Source organism: Protopterus annectens, chromosome 1.part1 (assembly GCF_019279795.1).
Source record: "Protopterus annectens isolate FY-2018-M chromosome 1.part1, PAN1.0, whole genome shotgun sequence".
NCBI classification, from domain to species: domain Eukaryota; kingdom Metazoa; phylum Chordata; order Ceratodontiformes; family Protopteridae; genus Protopterus; species Protopterus annectens.
Genome location: NC_056726.1, coordinates 1,977,731,042 through 1,977,754,592, shown reverse-complemented (window position 1 = coordinate 1,977,754,592; position 23,551 = coordinate 1,977,731,042). Strand labels below are relative to the sequence as shown.

Here is a 23,551-nt window from a genome sequence, read left to right as displayed (position 1 = left end):
AGAAGTAGAGGGTAGATGGAGTGGGAGAAGTTAGAGGGGAGAGTTACAAGGGCATAGCCAGCATGTTTTAGGTGCGCTTTAAGTAAAGCTTTGAAGTGGGTGCATGATGGTAGAGAGGTTATTGTGGGGGAGAGGGTGTTCCATAATTTGGCTATAGCACTGGAGAACAGTGCTTCTCCAGTAGTGTTATTGGCTCTAGTAACCTGTAAGTGATTTTTGTTGCTGGACCGTAGTGGTCTGGTGGTGAGATAGGGTTGGAGTAGATACTGGAGGGATGGGACTTTAGAGGATGGTTAACCAGTTTGTGGGCAAGTGCGAGTTGATACCATTGAAGGAGGTGAGGGAGTTCTAGCCAGCCTAGTTCCATAAGTGAGAGACAGTGGTGACTGTGGTAGGATGCCCCGGTGGCAAATTTGGTAATTTTGTTGTAGCAGGTCTCGAGTTTATTTAGATCGCATTGCCTTAGGTTGGTATATATTGGAGAGGCATAAAGTAGGGTGGAGATAAGGTGCAAATTTGCAACTGAAATCCTAGATGCTTTGGTGAGGAGTTGCTTATTTCTGTATATGGCTCCTAGTTTTTGGTGGACTTTGTTTATGGTCATGGATATGTGAATGTCAAATTTGAGACTGTCGTCTATTTCAACTCCTAGCAATTTGGTGTGATCTGTTGGGTGGATAGTGGTGTTGTCTTTTGCTGTGACGTTAAAGTGAGAGTTGTTTAGAGTATGTTTGGTGGGTTTGAAGATGAGGAGTTTAGTTTTGTTTGGGTTGAGTATTAACTGGGCATTGGATAGCCAAGTTTCAGCAGAGGAAAAGGCATCCTGTGTGACCTTTTGCAGTTTGGGCAAGGACTGGGCTGAGCAGATGATGGTTGAGTCATCTGCATATTGTATGAGTGTGCCATGTTTGGTGGCAGAGGCTAGATTATTGGTGAAAATAGAGAAGAGTAGAGGTCCAAGGATGGATCCATGGGGAACACCAATAGAGACAGGTAGTTGGGGAGATATGTAATTTTTCCATACAACAGATTGCTGGCGGTCAGACAGATAACTTTGAAACCAGTTGGTGACTGATTGATAAAAGGATAGGTTATTTAGTACAGAGAGGAGTTGTTTGTGTGGGACCATGCCAAATGCTTTAGATAGGTCTAGGAAAGTAGCAGAGGAGAGATGGCCATTGTTTTTATGGTGAAGGATAGTGTTAGTAAAAGAGAGTAAGGCAGTGGAATAATTATGAAACATTTGGGAAATACCAACAATGTGTGCAGCTACAAAACATACATAAAACTGCAATTCTAACTACTAAAGCTTCCAGTGCAACACACTTCTGAATTTGTCCGCACAACAGTAGCTGCTTAAAAGCAAGACATTGTGACTACCACAAGGAAAATCGTCGCACAAACAGTATGCAGGCAATGAGAGCCAGTGAGCCCTGAAATAATCCAATGTGTGCTTTAAATCAAGCCAATACATCCAGTTCAGTACAATTCAGTACAAGGATTCTTTCTTTATTCAGACAAGCAAGAAGGTATAAGCGCGTTTGTTCCAAAAATAAAAGCAGGAAATTCATCAGCTATGAGGAAATTAAGGAAGTAAACTGTTTTAAATAGGAAATCTTACATGACATCACTTCCTGGATTAGTGAAAACCATTCCCAAGTCTGAAACAGTCTTCTGGAACTTAAGTCTGAAACACTACACATAAATGTTTCAGCACAAAACAGTATAAATATCAAAATATAAAAATATATAAAAATACATATAAAAAAAACTGATTGTGCAAATGTCAACACCCTAAACTATGTACTGCAAACACAAGAATACATTTGTAAATATGTGTATATATAAAATGCTTTTAAGATACTTAAAAAAAAATTATATATATGTATATATATATATATATATATATATATATATATATAAGTAAAATATGCATAGTTAAAAATCCATTAGGAACACATGAACAAATTTCATGTACATATACATACAACAGGTATGTGATTATGAAACTTTTGGGAAATACCAACAATGTGTGCAGCTATAAAACATACATAAAACTGCAGTTCTAACTATCAAAGCTTTCAGTGTAGCACACTTCTGAATTTGGCCACACGTTAGCTGCTTAAAAGCAAGACATTGTGACTACCACATGTTACAAGTGATAAACACTGGTGACCTATACAGGGTTTTTAATCTCTGATATAATGACAACGCAGTAAAGAAGTATTTTAGGTGATTACTGTTCTCTGCATACTGAGTGGAAGTTTAAATCAGCACTGCCAATGGGAAATGGGTATAACACAAAATGTCAAACTGTGGCAGTGAATCTTTCCAAACACACTCATGTAGTGCATATCTGTTAAAGGCTATAGCTCAATCCTCCATTTGTGAGATACTCCCTTAGCGGTTTGGTATAGCAATATGCTGAACTTGGCCACACCGCTCAAGCATTTGGCAATTTAACTCTTCTCCCAGTAGTTTCTAATCAAAGGACTGGAGACTGCATGGAAAGCAATAGAACACAGATTGACTGCTTATGTCCAGTTACTACATTAAAGGGTTTACAGGTGAGATGTCATACTGATAAATAGAATGACCTCTCACTTTCCTGGACAGAGTTTTGATTATTTTAAACTGAATCTGTGATTTTATTATTTGGGGCAGTTAATGTACTAGCCAAGTAAATTATCCCTCAGACCAGGGGAATAGATAAAAAATTGTATTATTTTAAAACTGGTTTCATACCAATTTTAAAATAATTAAAATGCCAAGATAATTCAACATCCACAACTGTATACTTTTTATCATGATGCTGAGATAATTTTGAGACCAGTCGCTAAAGAGTTAAAGGGGGAGTTTTACTTTCTAGCTTTGCATGAGACGTTGATCCTATGGATGCAGAGTAAAAACTGTGAGTTATCTCTAACCTTCAGTGCTGACCAGTTAACAGTCCAGTGTACCCAGTGAAGAGTACAAGCAGTTCATGAAAGATAACCATTCATTGCAGACATTTTTGTTTTTCCCCTGGAGATTTTAAAACAATGTGAAGCAGGGGACTGTGGTTCATTCACTGAAAAAGCAGCATTAGCTTAAGATTACCTAGGAGGGAGTAGGCTGTAAATCCTGGTCTAAGCCTAGATTAAATGGTGTAATGACAATGTAGTACATATATTTCTAAAAAAGCAACGGGAGCTTTACTAATTAAGTAATTAATAATTAATTAGTTATCTGATAAATAGATAGGTAGACTGGCCCAGAGATTCCCTCTTAGCCATGAGCCAGGCACTATGGCAACTACAAAAACAGAACCATAACAACAAACTGCTTCCTTTTGCTACAAAAGCCCCCCCCCCCAAAAAAAAAAAAGTGAAGCAACAAGGTCTATACACACTGAGCAGAGTGGATAAGTTGTTGAACGCAGCTGTTAGCTGAGATATAGAAGTATCCTGTATTTTTTCGATTATTTATACAAGATTATTGTTTTTAACAATTAATATACAGCACTTTTATTGTCTGCTTTTTAGTCTTCGAGTGTATTTTATTGCTATTAACTAATCTGCACAAGTAACTGATTTGTCTGCAGTTAAAAGCATTCTGTATCTTTACAAATCTTTATCTGTTTGTGCTTTCTCTAGTGCTACTGTCTGTAGGCTATTGTCCCCACCCTCTCTCCCAGTTGGTGTCTTGCTCTTATACTTGGTGGCTTTGCAGTTGCCCGCCCCTACTGTAAATCTGATCTGTGGCACTCCTCCCAGTCTAGTGTCATTAGCTCATTGCCTTAATATTGCTACAACTCAAGTGCTCTAGGTTGCACTGCATCTGAAGTGTTTGTGTGTTTTAGCTGCTTTTCTGTATATATATATACATATATATATATATATATATATGTATATATATATATATATATATATATATATATATATATATATAGTCTTCTCTGTTTCTTTAACTAAATAAGCTCTGCAAAGTTGTTTTATTGCATTCCTGCCTGTATTTCTGAGTTTTTGCACTTTTAAAGTTTGTTTTGCTTAGTTTAACTGGTAGGCTACACACTCAAGTGTGCTAGCTAATTAAAGCATTTACTGTGTTTCTGTACCTAATTTCTACTACTTTGTAAAAAAAAAAAAAAAAAAAATCCTTGTTTCCCGCCTTTACTGAACTAGAATAGTCCAGTCTACAGGTATTGCTGATCTCTGGGCTGTGTCATAGTTCCTGTGTTGCCCATATCCTTATTTGGATAGGAGGAAGCGTCTTTGTTCACCAGTGAGAGTGGGGAACTCTGAGCAGCCTATCTGTCCCTTGAGGAGTGGTTCCAGCCCAGTGACCTGTAGCTTATTGGCCGTTTTGGACCATTTCCTATGTCTTTCTAACCCCCTGCTTTAAAGCCAGCTTTAGCGCGCTTTTGCGCTTGTAATTTAAAGTTTGTCCTGTTTGTTGCATTTACCTGTTGAGGCTACACACTCAAGTGCGCTAGCCTGTGTTACATATTTATTGCAGTTTTCTGCTCTTTGTTGCAAAAAAGAAAAAAAAAATATCCTTGTTTCCCATCTTTCCTGACCTAGAGTAGTCCAAATACAGGCTTTGCTGTATTCTGGACTTTTGGAAAGTTCCTGTGTTGCCCATTTCCTTTCATGGATAAAGGGAGGCTTCTTTGTTCACCAGTGGCAGTGGGGAGCTTGGAGGAGTGTTCCCAGATCAAGAATCTGGTAGTTCCTGTGTTGCCCATTTCCTTTCTTGGATAAAGGGAGGCTTCTTTGTTCACCAGTGGCAGTGGAGAGCTTGCAGCAGCCTATCTATCCCTGGAGGAGTGTTCCCAGCACAATAATCTGGTAGTCTATTAGCCGTTTTGGGCCAATTTTTAGCTCTTTCAAGTCCCCCTGTATAAAACCCACTTTGGCGGGGTTTTTACGTTTGTTACTACTCAGCCAAGCTCCTTGTGGTCCTGCAGAGTGGTGCTAGCAGCAGAGAGGTTAAAAGAGTGACTGCTAACCTGATAAAAGTGTTTGTTTTCCTGCTACTACCTGGGCGACTGTCCGATCTAGCTAAACTGCAAGTATTTCTGCTTCTTGAACTGTTTTAAACTGTTTAAAGTTGTTTTTGCACCTGCACTTTTAAAGTTTGTCCTGTTTGTTGCTTTAACCTGTTGAGGCTACACACTCAAGTGCGCTAGCCTGTGTTACATATTTATTGTATTTTCCTGCTGTTTGTTGCAAAAAAAAAAAAAAAAAAAAAAAAATTATCCTTGTTTCCTGTCTTTCCTGACCTAGAGTAGTCCAAATACAGGCTTTGCTGTATTCGGGACTTTTGGAAAGTTCCTGTGTTGCCCATTTCCTTTCTTGGATAAAGGGAGGCTTCTTTGTTCACCAGTGGCAGTGGGGAGCTTGGAGCTGCCTATCTATCCCTGAAGGAGTGTTACCAGTACAAGAATCTGGTAGTCTATTGGCCGTTTTGGGCCAATTTCTAGCTCTTTCAAGTCCCCCTGTATAAAACCCACTTTAGCACGGCTCTGCGCGATTTTGCGCATAGCGCAGCATCGGGCAGAGCCGCTTAATTGGGTTTAAACCATTCTCGGCTCCACAAAGTCTGCTCTTCACTTTTTCCCTTAGAACTGATCTAGTTCTCATAATAAACACCCTATCTGGAGCATTTCTCCCCGGGCTTCTGCTGAAAACAGGCTCTGTGGAACCTAGTCGGACTTTCCCAGTCAACAAATGATAAATAAAAAAAAAATAAAAATGAAAATAAAAAATATTCCCACTCTAAAGCCTGGCACTTGCTCACTAAAGCAATTATATAAGTCAGCACTAAAAATTTAAAAGCACTACACCCTCACAAACTCCCCTTGAGTGCTTTGTTCCCCATTGGCCCTTTTTTTCAATTATAAAGGAATTCCCAATACTATTCTAGCATGTCCAAAGGTCAGGTGTCAATCTCCTCTCCGGTCTAGCTGGTGAATCTGGGAATCTTGAGGCAATGTTACAACTGCCTCATGTACACAGACAACCCTCTCCTCCTCCCAACAAATTCCAACACATGTGAGAGATGCAACCATATAGCCAAACTGGAGGCTAAGCTCTCTCAACTCAGTACTGGCGTAACCAGTCAGGAGGAGAAGGAAACCACACTCACTACAATTCCAGTCTCACATAGACCTACCACGACAGCAAACCAAACACATAAACACACAAAAATATACTCGGAGGCTCTAAATAAAAATCTGCCTAAGCAGCAGAGCCCTCCAAAGCAGACACCCAAGCAACCGCTACCCCAAAACAAAACACGTGCAATACATAGCTCACAAAGTCAGTGTGCCGAACAGTCACAGCCCTTAAGGCTAAACAACACACCTGATACACTTGTAATAGGTGACCCTATCGCCAGGCACACTGACGTCCCACTCACCAGGCTGAACAAGGAGAAGGTCATGGTGAGCTGCCTGTCGGGCACTAGGATCCGCCACATAACACAAGCACTCAGGTCACTCCAAGGCAAGTCCAAATATGACTCAGTCATTGTCCACGCTGGTGTGAATGACCTGAGACGTACCTCCCTGGACTACATGAAAAGAGACATAGAGGAGCTCTCTGAGCATGTAGCCCAGGCCGGTATGACCCTGACCTTGAGTAGCATCTTACCCTCACCAAGAATGATGCCACAATATGAAGACAAGATGATCAATTTCAACAATTGGCTTAAGTATTGGTGTCATTCAAAGGGGATCCAATGCCTGTCAGCCTGGGATGACATGCTCGACAAGCCACGATGCTTCGCTAGGGACGGCTTGCACCTGTCACCCCTGGGCTTTCAGATACTGGAAAAGGCTCTTGCCACCCCCATAGTGCCTTTTTTAGGCAAGGCTCAAAAGACGAACCCACGTCCATAGGTATCACAAGGGATAAGAAACTAAGAGTAATGCTACTCAACGCCAGATGTCTAAACCTCAAGATGCACTCACTCAAAACTCTTCTTAGCATGGAGAACATCGATATCTGTGCAGTAACAGAAACCTGGTTCAAGGCTCCCGAGAGCACCCCAGCACTACCAGGTTATACCTCATACCATGTTTTTCGGCCCCAAAACTTGGACAGAACCACAAAAGGAGGGGGAGTATCAATAATCGTCAAAGATACCCACACCTCCAGGTTGGTGGCACAGCACGAAGCATCAGAGACTATCCATGTGCAACTAACACTGGGTAAAACTGCCTTCCAGTTTATAACCTGCTACAGACCACCCTCCCAAACCCAGGAACCCCACTCGGCCTTCCTGAGAACACTGGAAAATATGAAGGTCTCTCCAAATACCATTATATTGGGTGACTTCAACTACCCTAACATAGACTGGGAGCATTACTCTAGCTCCAACATCCTAGCCTGAAGGTTCCTAGAATTTATAAACTCAAATGCTATGGAACAACTTGTTGCCACTCCCACAAGAGGGGAAAACATACTGGACCTGATCATCACCAACATGGGGACTCTATGCTCCAGACCAGAAATGTATCCCTCACTGGTAAGATCAGACCATAAACTAATCTCACTAGATATTCACATCCCGACCCCAGCCCCTGCCCAGAAAACCACAGTGAAAAACCTCTGTAAAGCAAATTTCACACTCCTCAAAACCGAGGTGGAATCCTTCAAAGCCCCCGGGCCTGTGGAAAATACGGCCCGGACCGCAGAATCCTTTATAAACACATTCTATGAACACCTTCAGGAATGCATGGATCATGCAATCCCAAATAAAACCAAGACCCAATCCTCCAAAGTTAGAATCCTCCGCAGAATCCTTTATAAACACATTCTATGAACACCTTCAGGAATGCATGGATCATGCAATCCCAAATAAAGCCAAGACCCAATCCTCCAAAGTTAGGCGTCCTGTCTGGTGGACCCCAGCCATAAACAAACTGTACAATAGAAGGAGGAGGCTACTACATGATAGAGCAAAATCCCAAAAAGGGAAGGCATCTCTGTTCAGTATTAGCAAAAAACTACGGGCACTCATAAAATCGTCTAAGGCCACCTTCGAGAGAAAAATTGCACAGGACACTAAGGATAACCACAAGGCTTTCTTTAGTTATGTTAGGAACCTGGGTGGGAATTCCCAGATATGCTCAGAATTCATCCAAAATGACAAAAAATACACCAAACCCACAGACATTGCCAACATCCTAGCTGACAGGTTCAGCGCAAACTTCTCCCCCCCTTCCCCACCAAAAGGGCAAATATCTATCCCAGCAGAGTGCTGCCCCCCTGACATCTCAGATGCTCAGGTAAGAGCCACCCTCTCCAAAGCAAAAAACACAGCATCAATGGGACCAGACGGTGCCCCGGGCTGTGTCCTACATGAACTCCAAGAAGAACTAAACCCAACCATAAAACTACTGTTCAATCTCAGCCTTACTACAGGATATGTACCCAAATAGTGGCGTACAGCAACAGTGGTCCCTCTCCACAAAGGTGGTGCCTCAACGGACCCTGGAAACTATCGCCCCATAAGCTTGACTAGCTTGGTCTGCAAAGCTATGGAAAGGATCATCATGGACCCCATAAATAAAGATATTGGGGACCTACAGACACTGGATCCTACCCAGTTCGGCTTTGTTAAGGGCAGATCCTGCCTCTTAAACCTGGTTGATTTCTTTGAAACAGTCACCAAGGCCATTGACGAGGGGAAGGTGGTCCACACAGCCTACCTTGACCTTGCAAAATCCTTCAATACAATACCCCACTCGGGCATTATAAATAAGCTCACCAGCTTAAATATAAACCCCTATGTCACTAGATGGGTTGCAAACTGGCTCAAGGACAGAACCCACATGGTTAGAATTGCTGGAGCCATGTCAAACTCCAAACCAGTTACAAGTGGCATCCCACAAGGCTCAGTCCTGGGACCTCTCTTGTTCGGTATATATTTCTCGGAGGTACAGGCTAACACGGAAGGACTGTGGCTGACCAAGTTCGCAGATGACTGCAAACTGGGCGCCATAATAGACTCTCCAGCCGACACAAGCATCCTACAAAAGGGCCTCATAGAAACAGACAACTGGTGCCAGAGCCATGGCCTCAAGCTAAACACCAAAAAGTGTATAGTCATCCCCTTTGGCCTCAATCTAAATGCCAAAAAGTGTATAGTCATCCCCTTCAGCAAAAACAAAGTGCCCACAAATTACCACATAGCTGGTAATCCATTAAGTACAGAAGAAGTAATTAGGGACCTGGGGACCCAAGATGATAGCAATCTCTCATTTGACAACCACGAGGCCAAAGTGGTTAGAAAAACATTTTATATAGCCCACCTAATCATGAAGGGATTCACATCTAGATCAGGGCAGGTCATCGTGCCTCTTTACTCATCCCTCATCAGGCCCATAATTGAGTACAATGCCCCTTTTGGGATGTACCTTACCAGACACCTGCAGCAACTGGAAAGACCCCAAAAGTACCTCACCAAGAGGATCAAATGGCTGAAACAGATGCCATATGCTGCCCGGTTAAAGAAACTCCAGCTCTACTCAGTGGCATACTGCCTGCTCAGAGGCGATCTGTGCCTGACGTATAAAGCTATGTCCAACCCGGAATTAACGGACATGCTGCACCTCAGAAAATCCAAATCCCATCGAGCTACGCGCTTGAGAGACTTGAACCTCAGCACTGAAATAAATAGGACATGCCGGAGGGACAGATTCATAACCCAGAGGCTCCCTTCACTCTGGAATAAAATCCCAGTCCAGGTTAGGCAGAGTCCTTCACTGACTCTCTTCAAGAGGAATCTTGATGAGTGGATGGGAGATAGTATGTTTACCCCGGGTATCACTTCTGTGTCACTGTTAGACACAGGCACAGTATACTAACCTCGAAAAAGGGCATAGCAAAATTCATTTAAAATGGGTGGCGAAAGCCAAACACACTCTGGCTAGGCTTATAAACGCCCTAGGGCAGATAGCCTAGTATGAACCTATGAACCTATGAACAAACCAGATGCAAAAAAGTTATCTGTTTTAAAAGTGACTGCATATGACTGTGAATGAAAAATAGCACATTCTGAAGCTTATGAATGGCTTGTCTAAGTAACCGTTATACCCTTTGGTTTGGATGTTAGTTGGGATATTCTGCTGGCACCTTAATGACATGAGCATCAGCTGGGTTTAAAGACCCCGTGTTTCTGAAGCATAGCCAAACTATCCACTTATGCTTTTTTGATGAGGTCAGTAAAAAGGCTGAAACATTCATGCTCACAGCTAGTGGGGTTTGGCTTTATTGGAATGTAATCATAAAGATGTAAAAAAGTAAAAAAAAGTCATGGACGTTCAGAAGCCATGTTGCTGAAACACTTGGATATCCTTAAGGGGTCATATGCATACATCCCATGGGCATCCACTACAAGAGGTTTAAAGTATCACACAGTGAAAACTCTAGCATGGCTGTTTTTTTTTTGCAGTTTTTACTGAATGTTTTGTCTCTGTGTCCTTTTTACCCTTTGGTTTGCCTTGTAGTATATTTAAGTATGCTTATGGCACTCCCTTGTCTAGTAAAATCTCAGGACTCTAGAGTAAGTTTGGTTACTCTTAGTTTGTGTGTGGATATACGTAGATTCTTGTAAGAGAAAATGCATGAACACAGATTTCTGGAGAATGGATTACAACAGTGAAATATTGAAAAGTTGGTAGCTTCAGAACATGGCCGAAGCTGCATGTGATACAATGAATATAAATAAGAAAATACAAAATAATTGTGTAATTATAACTCACAGTACTGATGCGGTCTTTGTTCTGATTCTTCTGACACTGAATGTTACCAATCTCATTCTGTGAACTAGAATGAGGCACACCTTCAAAGAATGGCCTGCAAAAGAGAGGACATAAAAACTACATCAGAGATGAATCACAATACCCTCTCATACCATGATCAACGCTGTTAAACTCAACAAAACAAATCAACTTCAACTATGAAATAAACAACGCTACTCAATTTCCAAAGTGTAATCTTATACTTCAGCATGTACATTCACAGTTAAAATATTTATATTACAACAGATTACAAGATAATATATTTCATGTCCATTGTTTTATTTCAAGTAATAGATCAGACCAGGTAAAATGTCTGTGTTGAAAGTACATACACTTATACAAATCTCACAATCCTCTGTTTTGGCAAAATCACAAAGTCTCAATGACAACACATTATAATATTACAAACAGAAATTAAGATATGATGAGTAAAGGTGTTTCCCTCCTGATTTAACATGGATTGTTGAAGAGCAGCAAGATCTTACCCTTTGATGTAACTACCAGATTTATACAGGATGGGGAGAAACTCTGTCCCTAAAGGTATGAGGAGCAGTTCAATGTTGAGGTTGCTGCACCAAAGAAAAAGGCAGCCAACGCCATTACATCAGTTTTTCTTGCCCTAACCTGTCAGGAGCACCCAAGTAGGAGCCTAGTTCTGGTGGAAGAACCACACCAGTAGAAAGTAAATACCAATGTGTCCCTTGTAAGGAAAGAGAAGAAAAAGGGGGATGGAGGGAGGGAAACCAGGACTGCAACAGTGAATACACTTGAACATCTACATTTATGGTAAGTGTACACAACTGTACTATGTTCTTCGTGTTTCACTGTTGCAGTCATCACATTTGGGTTGATTTCCAAAGCTAAGAAAATGGGTGGAGGCAGTCAAGGAAACTAGGGGCTGGCTAGGATGCCCTGCAAGACTGCAGAGGCAAACCCTGCCCTGGATTTGGAGAAGACAGGCAGGTGGTAATGTTTGGTGAAAGTGTGAACAGATGTCCAGGTGGCAGCCTCCAGGATGTCCCTGGTGGGGACTCCTCTGAGGAAAGCTGCAGAGGTGGAGGCTGCTCAGTTGGAGTGAGTCCTGACCCCCTTGGGGAGAGTCTTTCCATGGTGTTTGTAGCAGAAATGGATGCAGTGTGCTATCCATTTGAAAATGGTTTGTTTGGAGATGGCTTTGCCTTCTGCCCCTGCAGCAAAGCTATCCAGAAATTGATCAGACTTTCTGAAGGACTTATTCCTGTCTAGATAGAATCTGAGCTGTCTGTGCACATCTAGAGAGTGCAGGATCCTTTCCCCCTTGTTCTGGGGATTAGGAAAAAAGGTGGGCAAATGAATGGATTGGTTGACAGCTACACTGGACACAACCCTGGGCATGAAGGATGGGTTAGTGCTGAGGGATACCCTGTCAGCATGGAAGATGATGGAGGGTTCCACAGCCATGAGTGCTTGCAGCTCGGAGACTATTCTGGCTGAAGTGATGTCCAGAAGGAAAGCTGTCTTACAGAAGAGACATTTTAGCTCTGTAGAAGAAGCTGGTTTGAAGGGGGGCAGGGTGAGCTTTTCCAACACAAAGTTAAGGTCCCAAGCTGGGGTTGGTGCTCTTCTGGGCGGCCTCAAGTTGCCGGCCCCTCTTAGAAACTGTTTGATCAAAGGGTGTGAGAAAAGGGGCTGCTCAGTGAGTAAATAAGCAGAGATAGCAGAGACATCAATTTTATAGAGGAAAATGAGAGGCCAGTGTGTAGCAGGTCAGCTAAGTAATCCAGGATGAGAGGGAGGGAGGGCTGTGCCGTACAGGCTCCCTTAGCCTGAATCCAGGTGCAGAATCTTTTCCATTTGTCAGCATAAGACTGTCTAGTGCTAGGGCATCTGGCCTCACGTATAACATCTAGAACGTGTTTACTGAGGTTGGCAGATTGATCAGGGGTTAGGGAAAAGTTTAAGCTGCCAAACTGAGTGTCTGCAATTGGGGATTCATGAATTCCCCTTCCCTCTGGGTCAGGAGGTTTGGAATCTGAGGAAGATGCCATAGTGGCAGTGGGGACAGGCTGCACAGCAAGGGGTACCAGTGCTGGTGAGGCCAGTCTGGAGCTATAAGAATTGTCCTTGGTTTTTCCTCCTTTATTTTGAGCACTACCCAGGGGATGAGAGGTAGTGGAGGAAAGGCATACACCAATAGATTGACCCAGGGGAAGGACAGGGAATCCACTTTCCAAGCCATGCAGTGATGCTCCCTGGTGTAGAATTTGCTGAGCTGATGGCTGGTGTGGGAGGCAAAGAGGTCAACCTTCGGGATGCCCCATTTCTTAGTTATTAGGGTGAAGGTTCTTCTGTTGAGCTGCCATTCGTGTGGGTCAAAAAGATTTCTGCTTAATTGGTCTGCCAGGGAGTTGAGAGAACCTGGTAGGAACTGTGATAACAGGTGGAGTTGCATGGCAGAGGCTGTGTGCCAAAGGGTCATGGGCAGCCTGCATAGAGGGTAGGAGTGAGTCCCTCCCTGCTTGTTGATATACCACATCACAGTGGTGTTGTCTGTTTAGATCAGGAGAGCCCCTGGGGAGAGAAGGGGCTTGAAAGCTATCAAGGCGTGCTGGACAGCCATCATCTCCTTTTGGCTGATGTGCAGAGGGATTTGCTGTGGGCTCCATTGGCCCTGTACGCACCTGCCATCCAGGTGTGCACCCCAGGCATAGTATAATGCATCTGTGGTGAAGGTCTGGGCAGCGGAGGGTGGTGAAAAAGGTAGTCCCTTGTTGTGGGAGCATGCTGTTGCCCACCAAAGAAAATCTTTTCTGAAGCAAGGAATTATAGTTATAAGAGTCTCCAGGTCGAGAGTGTTGACACCAAAGGCATTTTAGATACCACTGAAGTTTCCTCATATGCAGTCTGGCATACGGAATGAGTAGTATGCAAGATGCCATGAACCCCAGAGCTTGCAGGATCTTCCTTGCAGATAACTGGGGTCTGGTGGCTAGTTGAGACAAGTAGGCTGTCAGGAAAATTTGCTTTTCTGGTGTAAGGAGTGCCATCTGAGATGCTGTGTCCAGGCTTGCTCCCAGGAATATAATCCTTTGAGTGGGCACCTGTTTGGATTTCTTTTTGTTGATTGTGTACCCTACGGAGGTTAGTAGGCTATTTGCAAAGGCCAGGTGCTTGAGCAGCTTTTCCTGGCTGTCTGCCTGAATTAGGCAGTCATCTAAGTATGGGTAAATTTGGATATTCCTTTGTCTGCAAAAGGCAATGGCCGGAGCCAGACATTTTGTGAAAACTCTGGGAGCAGTAGATAAGCCAAAGGGAAGGGCAGAGAACTGAAAGTGCTGAGATCCTCCCTGAAACAGAGATATTTCCTGCATGATTCCCTGATAGGAATGTGGAGGTAGGCCTCTTTTAGATCTAGGGTGGCTAGCCAAGCATCCTTGGAGAGCATGGGTAGCAGCTGCTGGAGGGTGAGCATTTTGAATTTTTGGATCACCAGGAAGGTGTTTAGAATGGATAGATCGAGGATGGGGCACCAGGTGTCCTCTTTTCTGGGTACCAGAAAAAGTCTGGAGTAGAAACCTTGGCCTATCTGTTCTGTAGGAACTTGCTCTACTGCCATCATAGAAAACAGGGACAGGACTTGCTTTTGAGCCTCTGCCCACTGGTTTGGAGGTAGATCTGGGAACCTTTTTGGGGATCGAAGGGTATGGAAAGAAAATGTGTATCCCTGGGACACTATGTTGAGATCCCAGCAGTCGTTGGTAATGGTGGCCCAGGTGCTTGCATGAAAGGAGAGTTTTCCTCCTAGGGGTAACTGAAGTTGGGCAAAGGGAGGGGGTGGGGGAGGTGACTCATTATAAGATCTTAGCATAAGGGGGTGGCTTAGAACTCCCTGGTTTTGAAGTGGAGGTAGTCCACTGCTTAGATCTCTGCATTCCTTGTAACTGCTGTCTGTGGTGGAGGGTCTGGTTCCCCTGGGTCTGGGCTGGACTGGCTTAGTGGGTGCAGGAAAGGACCAGTGTTTGGTGGGACAATGCCTGCTGAAACTGGGTGGCTGGAACTGTAAGAAATCCTTAACTGTCTGCCTAGATTTTGCTTTTTCTTCCATCTTTTTTAAGACCTCTTCTGCCTTAGTGCCAAATAAGTTGTCTTTGTGCAAGGGGGCATCCAACAATTTAGACTTGACATGTTCTGGCAAGGGCTGTTCCTTAATCCATGCATGCCTTCTAATGACAGATCCAGTGACTGCTGCCCTGCAAGAAGCTTCTAGGGCATCAAAACCACAGTGTAAGGTGTGTTTAGTTTCTTGACTTGCAGAATGCATTAACTCTTGTAACTCTTTAGATTCTGCACAAGGAGGAAAGGAAGGCATTTTTTGTTTGAGGAGTTCCCGGGTATGTTGCTGAAATTTTAGCATATGGAACTGACAATTTAGTGCCCTGATAGCAAGAGTAGCTGAGGTGTATACTTTTTTACCCCATCTGACTAGTGCTCGGGAATCCCTATCTGAGGAAGTGGGATTCTTAGTAGAGGTTGCTTTAATCCCTTTAGGCCCTTGAGAAATTACCTCAGGGTCAGCAGTAGGATTTTTAAAAAGAAATTTGTGTGAGTCAGGGACTCTATAGTACCTGTCTGGTTTTCTGGGTGCAGGAGGGAGGGTGTCAGGAGACAAGCTGGATTCCAGGAAAACATCCTCCACAACATCCAGGACTGGGGGGATGGCCAAGGGTCTGTGGTGTGGAAGATCTAAGAATTCCCTGAGTCTCTTTTTAGACTGAGGGTAGTCCTGACTCTCCCACTGGAAATGCTCCCTTAAGGTATGAAGAGTTTCCCCAAAGAAAAAATCATTGGGGGGAGAGGCTGAAGGGATGGAATCCTCTGCATCAGAATCCTCATAAGTAGAGAGGGGTTGCATGTCTTCATATTCAGATGCATCAGAGTTATCTGACTCTTGTTCAAACAAAACTACAGGGGACAGATCTCTTTTCCTTTTGGAGGGGGTAGCTTGGCTTCCCCTGATCAGCAAGATAAGGTCTTCTGCCATTTTAAACATTTGAGACTGAGGCAAGGAAGCAGGTGCCTGAGATTGGGTCGTCAGTTTCTTGGGTGTGGTTCGTACACAGGGCCTACGAAACTTGGTCGTTTTTGAAAGAATGATAGTCTCGAAAGAAGACGTCGGTTTGTTTTGAGAATCGGTAGTGCGAAGGAGTTCCTCAGAAGCTGGTGCCTGCTCAGCGGCTCCAGACCCATCCAAGGTAGAGGCGACCACATGATCCTTAGTCGAAGAAGAGTTTTGTGGCATACTGGACTCCGAAAGGGTTTCGGTAGCAGCCTGCGAATCCACAGAAGTGGGCATCAGGGGCTGCGTATGGAAGTCCATCTCCCTGACGCCGCCCAGGGGGACCATGTCCTTGTGATTGAGGCTCAGCCCGTAGATGGTGTGAGGCCGGTGGTGGCCCCCGGCACGTCGGGATCAGATCTTCCCGGAGTCAGATTGTTTGTGAATGCAGCCCAAAGTGGGTGGTAAACTCCATCTAAGGCCAAACATTGGCACGAGACTGATAGCGGACAAGTACCATAAGGGAAAGTTGAAAAGAAATTTGAAGAGAGTTCAAGAGGCCCAGGTGCTTACGTGAAAGGAGAGTTTTCCTCCTACGGGTAAGTGAAGGTGGGCAAAGGGAGGGGATGGGGGAGGTGAGTCATTATAAGTTCTTAGCATAAGGGGGTGGCTTAGAACTCCCTGGTTTTGAAGTGGAAGTAGTCTACTGCTTAGATCTCTGCATTCCCTGTGGCTGCTGTCTGAGAAACCGTTCAGAGGTAAACGGGTGGGGTCGGCACAGGGAAATGTGAAAACGCCTCAATGAGGACCGGAGAACTGACGACTAGCTTAATGGGAGCGTCACCAGTAGGTTTGGACCTGTGCCGTCTGTCTCTGTCTTTATCTTTACTTTTTTTGGAAGATCTGCTGTCGGATGGCTTACTGAAGCCATATTGGAGTTCGAGGACTGTAAGCGAAAATATCTAAATAAGGGCCGGACGATGGATAGTTCTAGCACTGAACAAAGCAGAGAAGCGACAACGGAGGAACGTTGTGGTCTGGGCCTAAACAAGTGACACAGTAAGAATGAAAGTCTCGATGTGGTATTTGCTTTCCACAGGCGAGACAATTATTAACTTTTTCTGACATTTGTTAGTGCAAGAAAAAAGAATCCCCAACGGGGTACTTAGCTTTAGAAGACTTCAGCTTCAATTCAGTAGACGAAACTCAGGTAGCAGCCGACCGGCACTAATGCGAACTGCTTCTGCTTTGGGCTCCATGGCAAGAAACACTGATGTAATGGCATTGGCTGCCTCCTTTATACTACTGACGATCTGACGTCAGTCCTGAAGTGACAGCAACTGACGCAGAAATACTAAGACTCTGGTATTCGGGCCGGCCGAGGGCTATCCTGGCAGGGATAACCCAAATGTGATGACTGCAACAGTGAAACATGAAGAACATCAGCTGTATATGTCTTTGAGAGATCACTGCCCATATGACAATGACTTTAGATAAGTAACCCTTATTCGCCTTTTTGTCCATACTACTTTAATTGTGACATCCCTGTTGTTCTTAATGCTAGCATGTTAGAAAGCATGGGGTGCCCCTATAGCTTGGGTGTTGAAGAATCATTAAATTAATTTTCAGTATGGTAACCCCAGTTTGATCAGGGTCTAAATTTCTCTGCTGGTGCTGTCCTTGTGCTCCTTTGTAAAGGGTGAAAAGGGCTGCTTCTCAACTTGACTCCTGGCCAAGGGTCTCATTTCTTCTTGGTCAACCTTGAGACTGACTCTTACCTCTGGACTAGTCCCATTTCTAACATATGCATCTGGACTTCTCACTCCTCACTCCCTGTTTGATTAGGCAGTTTTAGTATTCAGGCTAGGCATGTTATCTTGTACCAAAGAAAATGTACTCTGATGGCTGGTAAGGCTTTTTTTTTCTTTTTTCTTTCTTGTTTTTGGTATTATATTAAGTGTAGTAGAAAAAGATGGGCTTCTTTCTTTCTTGTATTAAATGTTTTCTGTCAGGAACAGTGTTGCTGACATGTAAGCAAATTTCTCACTACCTATATGGGAGAAGCCCATGTATACTGTTTCAGGAAATTATTAGTTATGTACTGTAAAGTATAAAGGGTTAAAATTATGTGTTTAAGAAGGAATTGAGCACGTGACAGTTTGCATGCAGTGAAAAGTACTTACAGCAAAGTATGTTGAAAAGTGGTAAACGTACTTATATGGAAGTGTATACGATTTTCTTTTTCTGCCCAGCTATAAGTGCCTTCTGTATATCTAAATGCAACGGGGAACTGCCTAATTGGTAGATGGTGCTTTCCCTGTTGTTATTGGGCTACATATTTAGTGTGATGTCAGCATTATTGAATGTATATAAGCTACTGAATTCCTTTGTTCTGGGAGACTCCCTTTTTGATTCCTGAGTCTCCCGCACGTGTGACAATAAAGCTACTATGAAAGAGAGAAATTACTACGTCTGTTTATTGCGTAATTGCTTTATTATTACTGATTGAAGACTGCGGTGGTGGTGCTGCGGTAGTGTTGTCGCCTCACAGTTAGACGTTGCTCGTTTGATTCTCAGTTAGAGCATCTTCTGTGTGGCGACATGTGTGAATGAGCGTTCCTTCATTGAAGATTGTGCGTTAGGCTCAGCAAGCCAGTATGTAAAAATCTACTGCCAATCATTAGCGGACTGGAGTTCTGCTGTGGCGACCCCTAACCGGGATAAGCCGAAAGACACAAACAAACAAATTAATGTTTTAAATTTAATATAAAAATTGGTGCCATGACTTGGATCTGAATCCTGTTGGACAAGTACGGATGGCTAATGTTTCATATAGTGGGGCCACTAACAGATTTCTGTCATACACAGCCTTAGCCTTTGTGGGTGTCTCCTAAAATTAGATTTTCTACATTTATCTTTCTTTTGTGGCACTTTTATAACAGCTAAGTCGCATGTTTTAAACTTTCTGAATGAGTGTGGTTTAAAACGAAAAAGTTTCTGGCGACATACGTATGAGAGTGGGTTTGTCAAAGTTCCTTTTTGACATATTATTTTTACATATCTATTAGTCTGGAACTAATATCAAAAACATGGGTGTGAATGCGGGTAAGCAAATAGAGCCAGAAAGAGGTACTGTGGCTGGATATATGCATTTTAAAGTATCGTGTAACAGTTGCTTGTATTTAAATTATTGGGTCACCCTCACCAAGAATGATGGTAAACTGTGCTTCCCGCTTCAAGGAAGTTTTGACAAAAATATTCTAGCTAACTTACAATAGAGATTGAAAGAAAAAAAGTCCCAGGTGGTTGGGCAGCTTTTAAGGAGTGGCATTCTGAAGCCAAGGATAGCGAAAAAGATTTGGTAGTTACTAGCCTTAAGCATAGTCAAGATAAATTAAAGAGACAACTCCAAGCATTAAACCAAACAGCCAATACAATGAACTATGTAAATGGAGAGCAGCTAAAACAACCGCTATTCAAAGGGCTTTACCCAGTAGCCGAACTGAGTCAATTAAAACTGACAGAATTATCGGAAGATGATTATGTTATTACTCCCCCGCCAGCTCCACCCGCCTATGACCAGCCTCGGAACCAAATCGGCCAGCAGCCCCCACCCCAGCAACCGACAGAAGTCCCACCAGCACAGGCTCCTCCTCAACAGGAAGAGCCAGATTCCAGTCTGGGAGGGGCAGCGAGTCTGTGGGAAGCAGCCGGACATGATCGTCATCATGTCGTCTCGTCAACATCTTCAGATGACAATGAAAAGACACAAGAAATCAAAGCATAGGGAAGAATGGACAGAGACAATGTCCCATGATGGACTGTCTAGCGGAACAAGGCAAAAACAAGGAGGCTGAGGAGGGCCGGCACACCAAATGTACGTACAGTTCTCCCACAGGCCCGGAAGATGTTGGTGGAAAAACTTTAAAAAATTTTTGGGCCATTTTTCAATTATTATAGATGGAGAAGAGGGATATTTTGGACTGGATAAGTTCAATCCTGACTCAGATAGTGATCCTCCACTTCTGAGGAAGTAAAGTAAAAATTGTTTCCCTTAAGAGAAGTGCCTAACCCTGCCCATGGCAGGGACAACCAAGCACCCGCTACTATCACCGTCGCCAGGGCCTGGTCCGCTGTCAACTTTCAGGCTATAGCTAAGTCTCTCCCTCCTATTCGTTCAAATCTCGCAAAATTTCACCGAGTTCTGGCGGGGCATATCACCCTCCAAAACCCTACCATAGAGGAAGTTCGAGCTGTTTTGCAGTATGCAGTTCCACCTGACTTGCTAAAAAGAATATGGGACCATGCCAATGTGCCCGATCCAATACCGAAACATGGAACCATGGAAAATGATGGCTTTGAGCTGGTAAGACAGTGGCTCTTAGACGCCATAACAGTAATATGTCCCCGTCTTCCCAACTGGTCAAAAATTAAAGCTATACAACAGCGGGAAGATGAACCGGTGGACTCTTACTTGAACCAGTTAACAGATGCCTTTGAGGCATATTCTGGCTACCCCAAGCCCGCAGAAGGCCTTGCAGCTAGTGGCTTGTCAGCCACTTTTGTCCCCCATACGAAATAAATTAAAGGAAGCATACCTTAACTGGCCGAGTTTAGGTCTCCATGAGTTGGTCACCCAGGTCCAGTACCTATCTGATCTTATAACTAAGCAACAAAAGGACCTCCAAAACAAATTTGTCCAAACTCAAATACAAATGTTTACTTCATTTGGACAAAGAGGAAGACGCAGACGTGGGCGAGGGGAAAGACACGGACCAAATAATGGTGGAAGGGAAACCCCTAATCAAAATCACAATCCATCTGGTCAGCCTATGCAGTCGGGTTACCAGTCCCAAAAATGGTCCCAGCAGTCGCAGGGAGGAAGCCAGGAGTACTTCAACTGTGGACAATCTGGTCATTGGCACAAAAGTTGCCCTTACTTGGCTCCATAACCGCTACTTCTGCAAACAAATTTTCAAAATTCTAATCCCTTCCAAAACCAGGATACTGCCACTCAACAGAGGAATTCCTCCTGGACTCCACCTTCTTTGCAAAACGACCAGGCCCAATAGGGCTCCCCTGAGCAGTAAAGAACATAGCAACTGTTCCCTCTCATTCCAGTTAACCATCAGGGTCCATTTGTAACAATTATGGTTAAAAACACTAAAATTCACTTCATAGTAGATACTGGGGCTACCAAATCTATGCTCACACAAACAGCAGCACACTCTTTTGCACTATCAGGCCACACCACAAAGGGTATAGAAGTTTCAGGAGTACCTATTGAGTACCCAGAAACACAACCACTACCTGTTACCTTGGGGCCTTTTAAAGAAGAACACACCTTCTTAGTCGGCTCATCAGCCCCTCTTAATCTTCTTGGCCGAGATTTACTATGTAAACTTGGATGTACTATTTACTGTACTGAGGAAGGAGTATTCCTGGAAACGCCTCCTAATAGCCAGAATGACGCAATGGAAATCCTGTGCAAATACTCCCTGCTTCAGTCACTTACTATTACTACTTCCAACCCACCTGTACCTAAATCAATGCTTGACAGCTTACCCACTTCACTCTGGACAACTCACGATAAAGACGTAGGAGTTTACATGCATTCCCGGTACAGATTACTTTAAAACCTGGAGCTGCCCTACCCAAAGTACAGCAATACCACATATCTGCCCAGGCTGAAGCCAGAATAGCCCCGGTAATTCAGGCTCTGGCACACCAGGGTATTATTGTCCCTACTTACTGTAAGCCCCTGTAACACCCCAATATTACCAGTTAAAAAAACAGGCAAGAACACCTACAGATTCGTACAAGATCTTAGGGCTATCAACAAGGCAGTTTTACCAGCTTTTCCTACAGTACCATATCCTGCTACTATTCTTAGCTGTATCCCCCAGTCCGCATCATGTTTTCCAGTAATAGATACTTCTTCCGCATTTTTCTCTATCCCCATACATCCTGACAGTCAGTACCTCTTTACATTCACCTATAAGGGCCAACAATATACCTGGACAACAATATACCTGGACGAGTTTACCTCAAGGGTATGTAGAATCGCCCACTCTATTTTCTAGGGAAATGAGGTGTCAGTTAAATAATCTCCCCCTTCCATCTGACACTGCCCTGGTGCAGTATGTGGATGACATCCTAATAGCTTCTAATACCTCGCCAGTATGTTTAAGAGATACCTTAGATGTCCTGCATTTTCTGGCACAGCAAGGTTTTAAGGTAAAAACACCCAAACTGCAGTTCTGCCTCCCAGAAGTTAAATATCTGGGACATCTTATATTGCACGGAAGTCGAAAGGTCCTTCCTAGCCGAATTACTACAATTCAAAATGCCCCACGGCCTATAACTCAAAGGCAGCTATGGGGTTTCTTGGGCCTTGCTGGGTACTGTAGGCAGTGGGTCCCTAACTTTTCTGAAATTTCATGACCACTCCTACAGCTACTAAAAAAGGACACTGCTGAACCACTTCCCTGGTTTGAGGAACATGAAGTAGCCTTTTTCTCAATCAAGCCTGCACTGGTAAATCCGTCAGCTTTAGGGCTACCGGATTACTCAAAACCTTTTGTCCTCTTTTGCTGCAAGCACAAGAAGGCAGCACTGGGATTGCTAGCACAGCAGCACATTGGTGGATGCCGACCTGTTGCTTATTATACCACCCAGCTAGATGTAGTTGCATCAGGGCTACCTCTATGCCTCAGAGCTGTGACTGCCACTGTGGCCCTGGTGGATTTGGCTGCACCCTTAACCTTGGGCCACAACACTTATCTAGCTGTCCAACATGCGGTTCATGCTCTCCTACTAAAGACAAAAACACAATATCTATCCCCATCGCGCCTTACCAAGTATGAACTTACGCGGCTCAATAATCCGGCCCTCCAAATTATTAGATGTCCACCATTAAACCCTACATCTTTAATACCGACAATGGATGAGGGTGAACCACATGATTGTTTAGTTGTAATTAATTCTTCTTTTCCTCCTAGATTAGATCTTTCAGATCCACCTTTGCAAAACCCAGATCTGTTAGTCTTTGTCGAAGGATCCTGCCTTCAAGATCATCAAGGACGCCTCAACGTGGCACGGGCCATCTGTACCATTAATGATGTATTATCTATCGGAGTTTTACCATCAGGATCCTCTGCTCAAGTCGTAGAATTAACGGCTCTTTCTGAAGCCTACAAGTTAGCTAAGAATAAAACTGTTACCATTTACACTGACTCTTGTTAGGCACATGGTGTTGTTCATGACTTCAGAACTTTATGGAAAAAGAGAGGATTCTTAACCTCCTCCAGTACTGTGATTACAAATGCATTTTATGTAAATGAACTCAAACAATCTTTTGTTACCTGCACAAGTTGCTGTTGTTAAATGTGCGGCACACCAGTCTGACTCCTCTACTGAAAGCAAGGGAAATGCTCTTGCAGACTGGGCCGCTAAATAGGCTGCTCTTACAACTTCTGCTCAGGGACAACATCAGCAGCCATTAGTGTTTCAACAGGTGCTACATGCACCATTATTTTCAAATCAGTGTTTATTACAATTGCAGAATGCTGCAACTGACTCGGAGATTGGCCAGTGGATACACGCACAATGCAAACGAAATTCTAATTCTATCTGGCAACATCCAGATAGCCGCCTAGTGCCGCCTAAGGCCTTTTTACACCAACTTATAAGAGCCTGTCATATACCTGATCACACAGGCCATA

General features: G+C 43.7%; 1 protein-coding gene across 2 annotated transcripts in view; it reads right to left on the bottom strand.

The window, feature by feature from the left end:
• LOC122813124 (phosphofurin acidic cluster sorting protein 1-like) overlaps positions 1–23,551 on the bottom strand; it is a 3,500,289-nt gene that overhangs the window by 2,198,959 nt on the left and 1,277,779 nt on the right. For both annotated transcript variants that reach the window (XM_044085266.1, XM_044085275.1), the window contains exon 10: positions 10,754–10,847. In XM_044085266.1, coding sequence (XP_043941201.1) covers positions 10,754–10,847 — 94 coding nt within the window. The remainder of the gene's footprint in view (positions 1–10,753; positions 10,848–23,551) is intronic.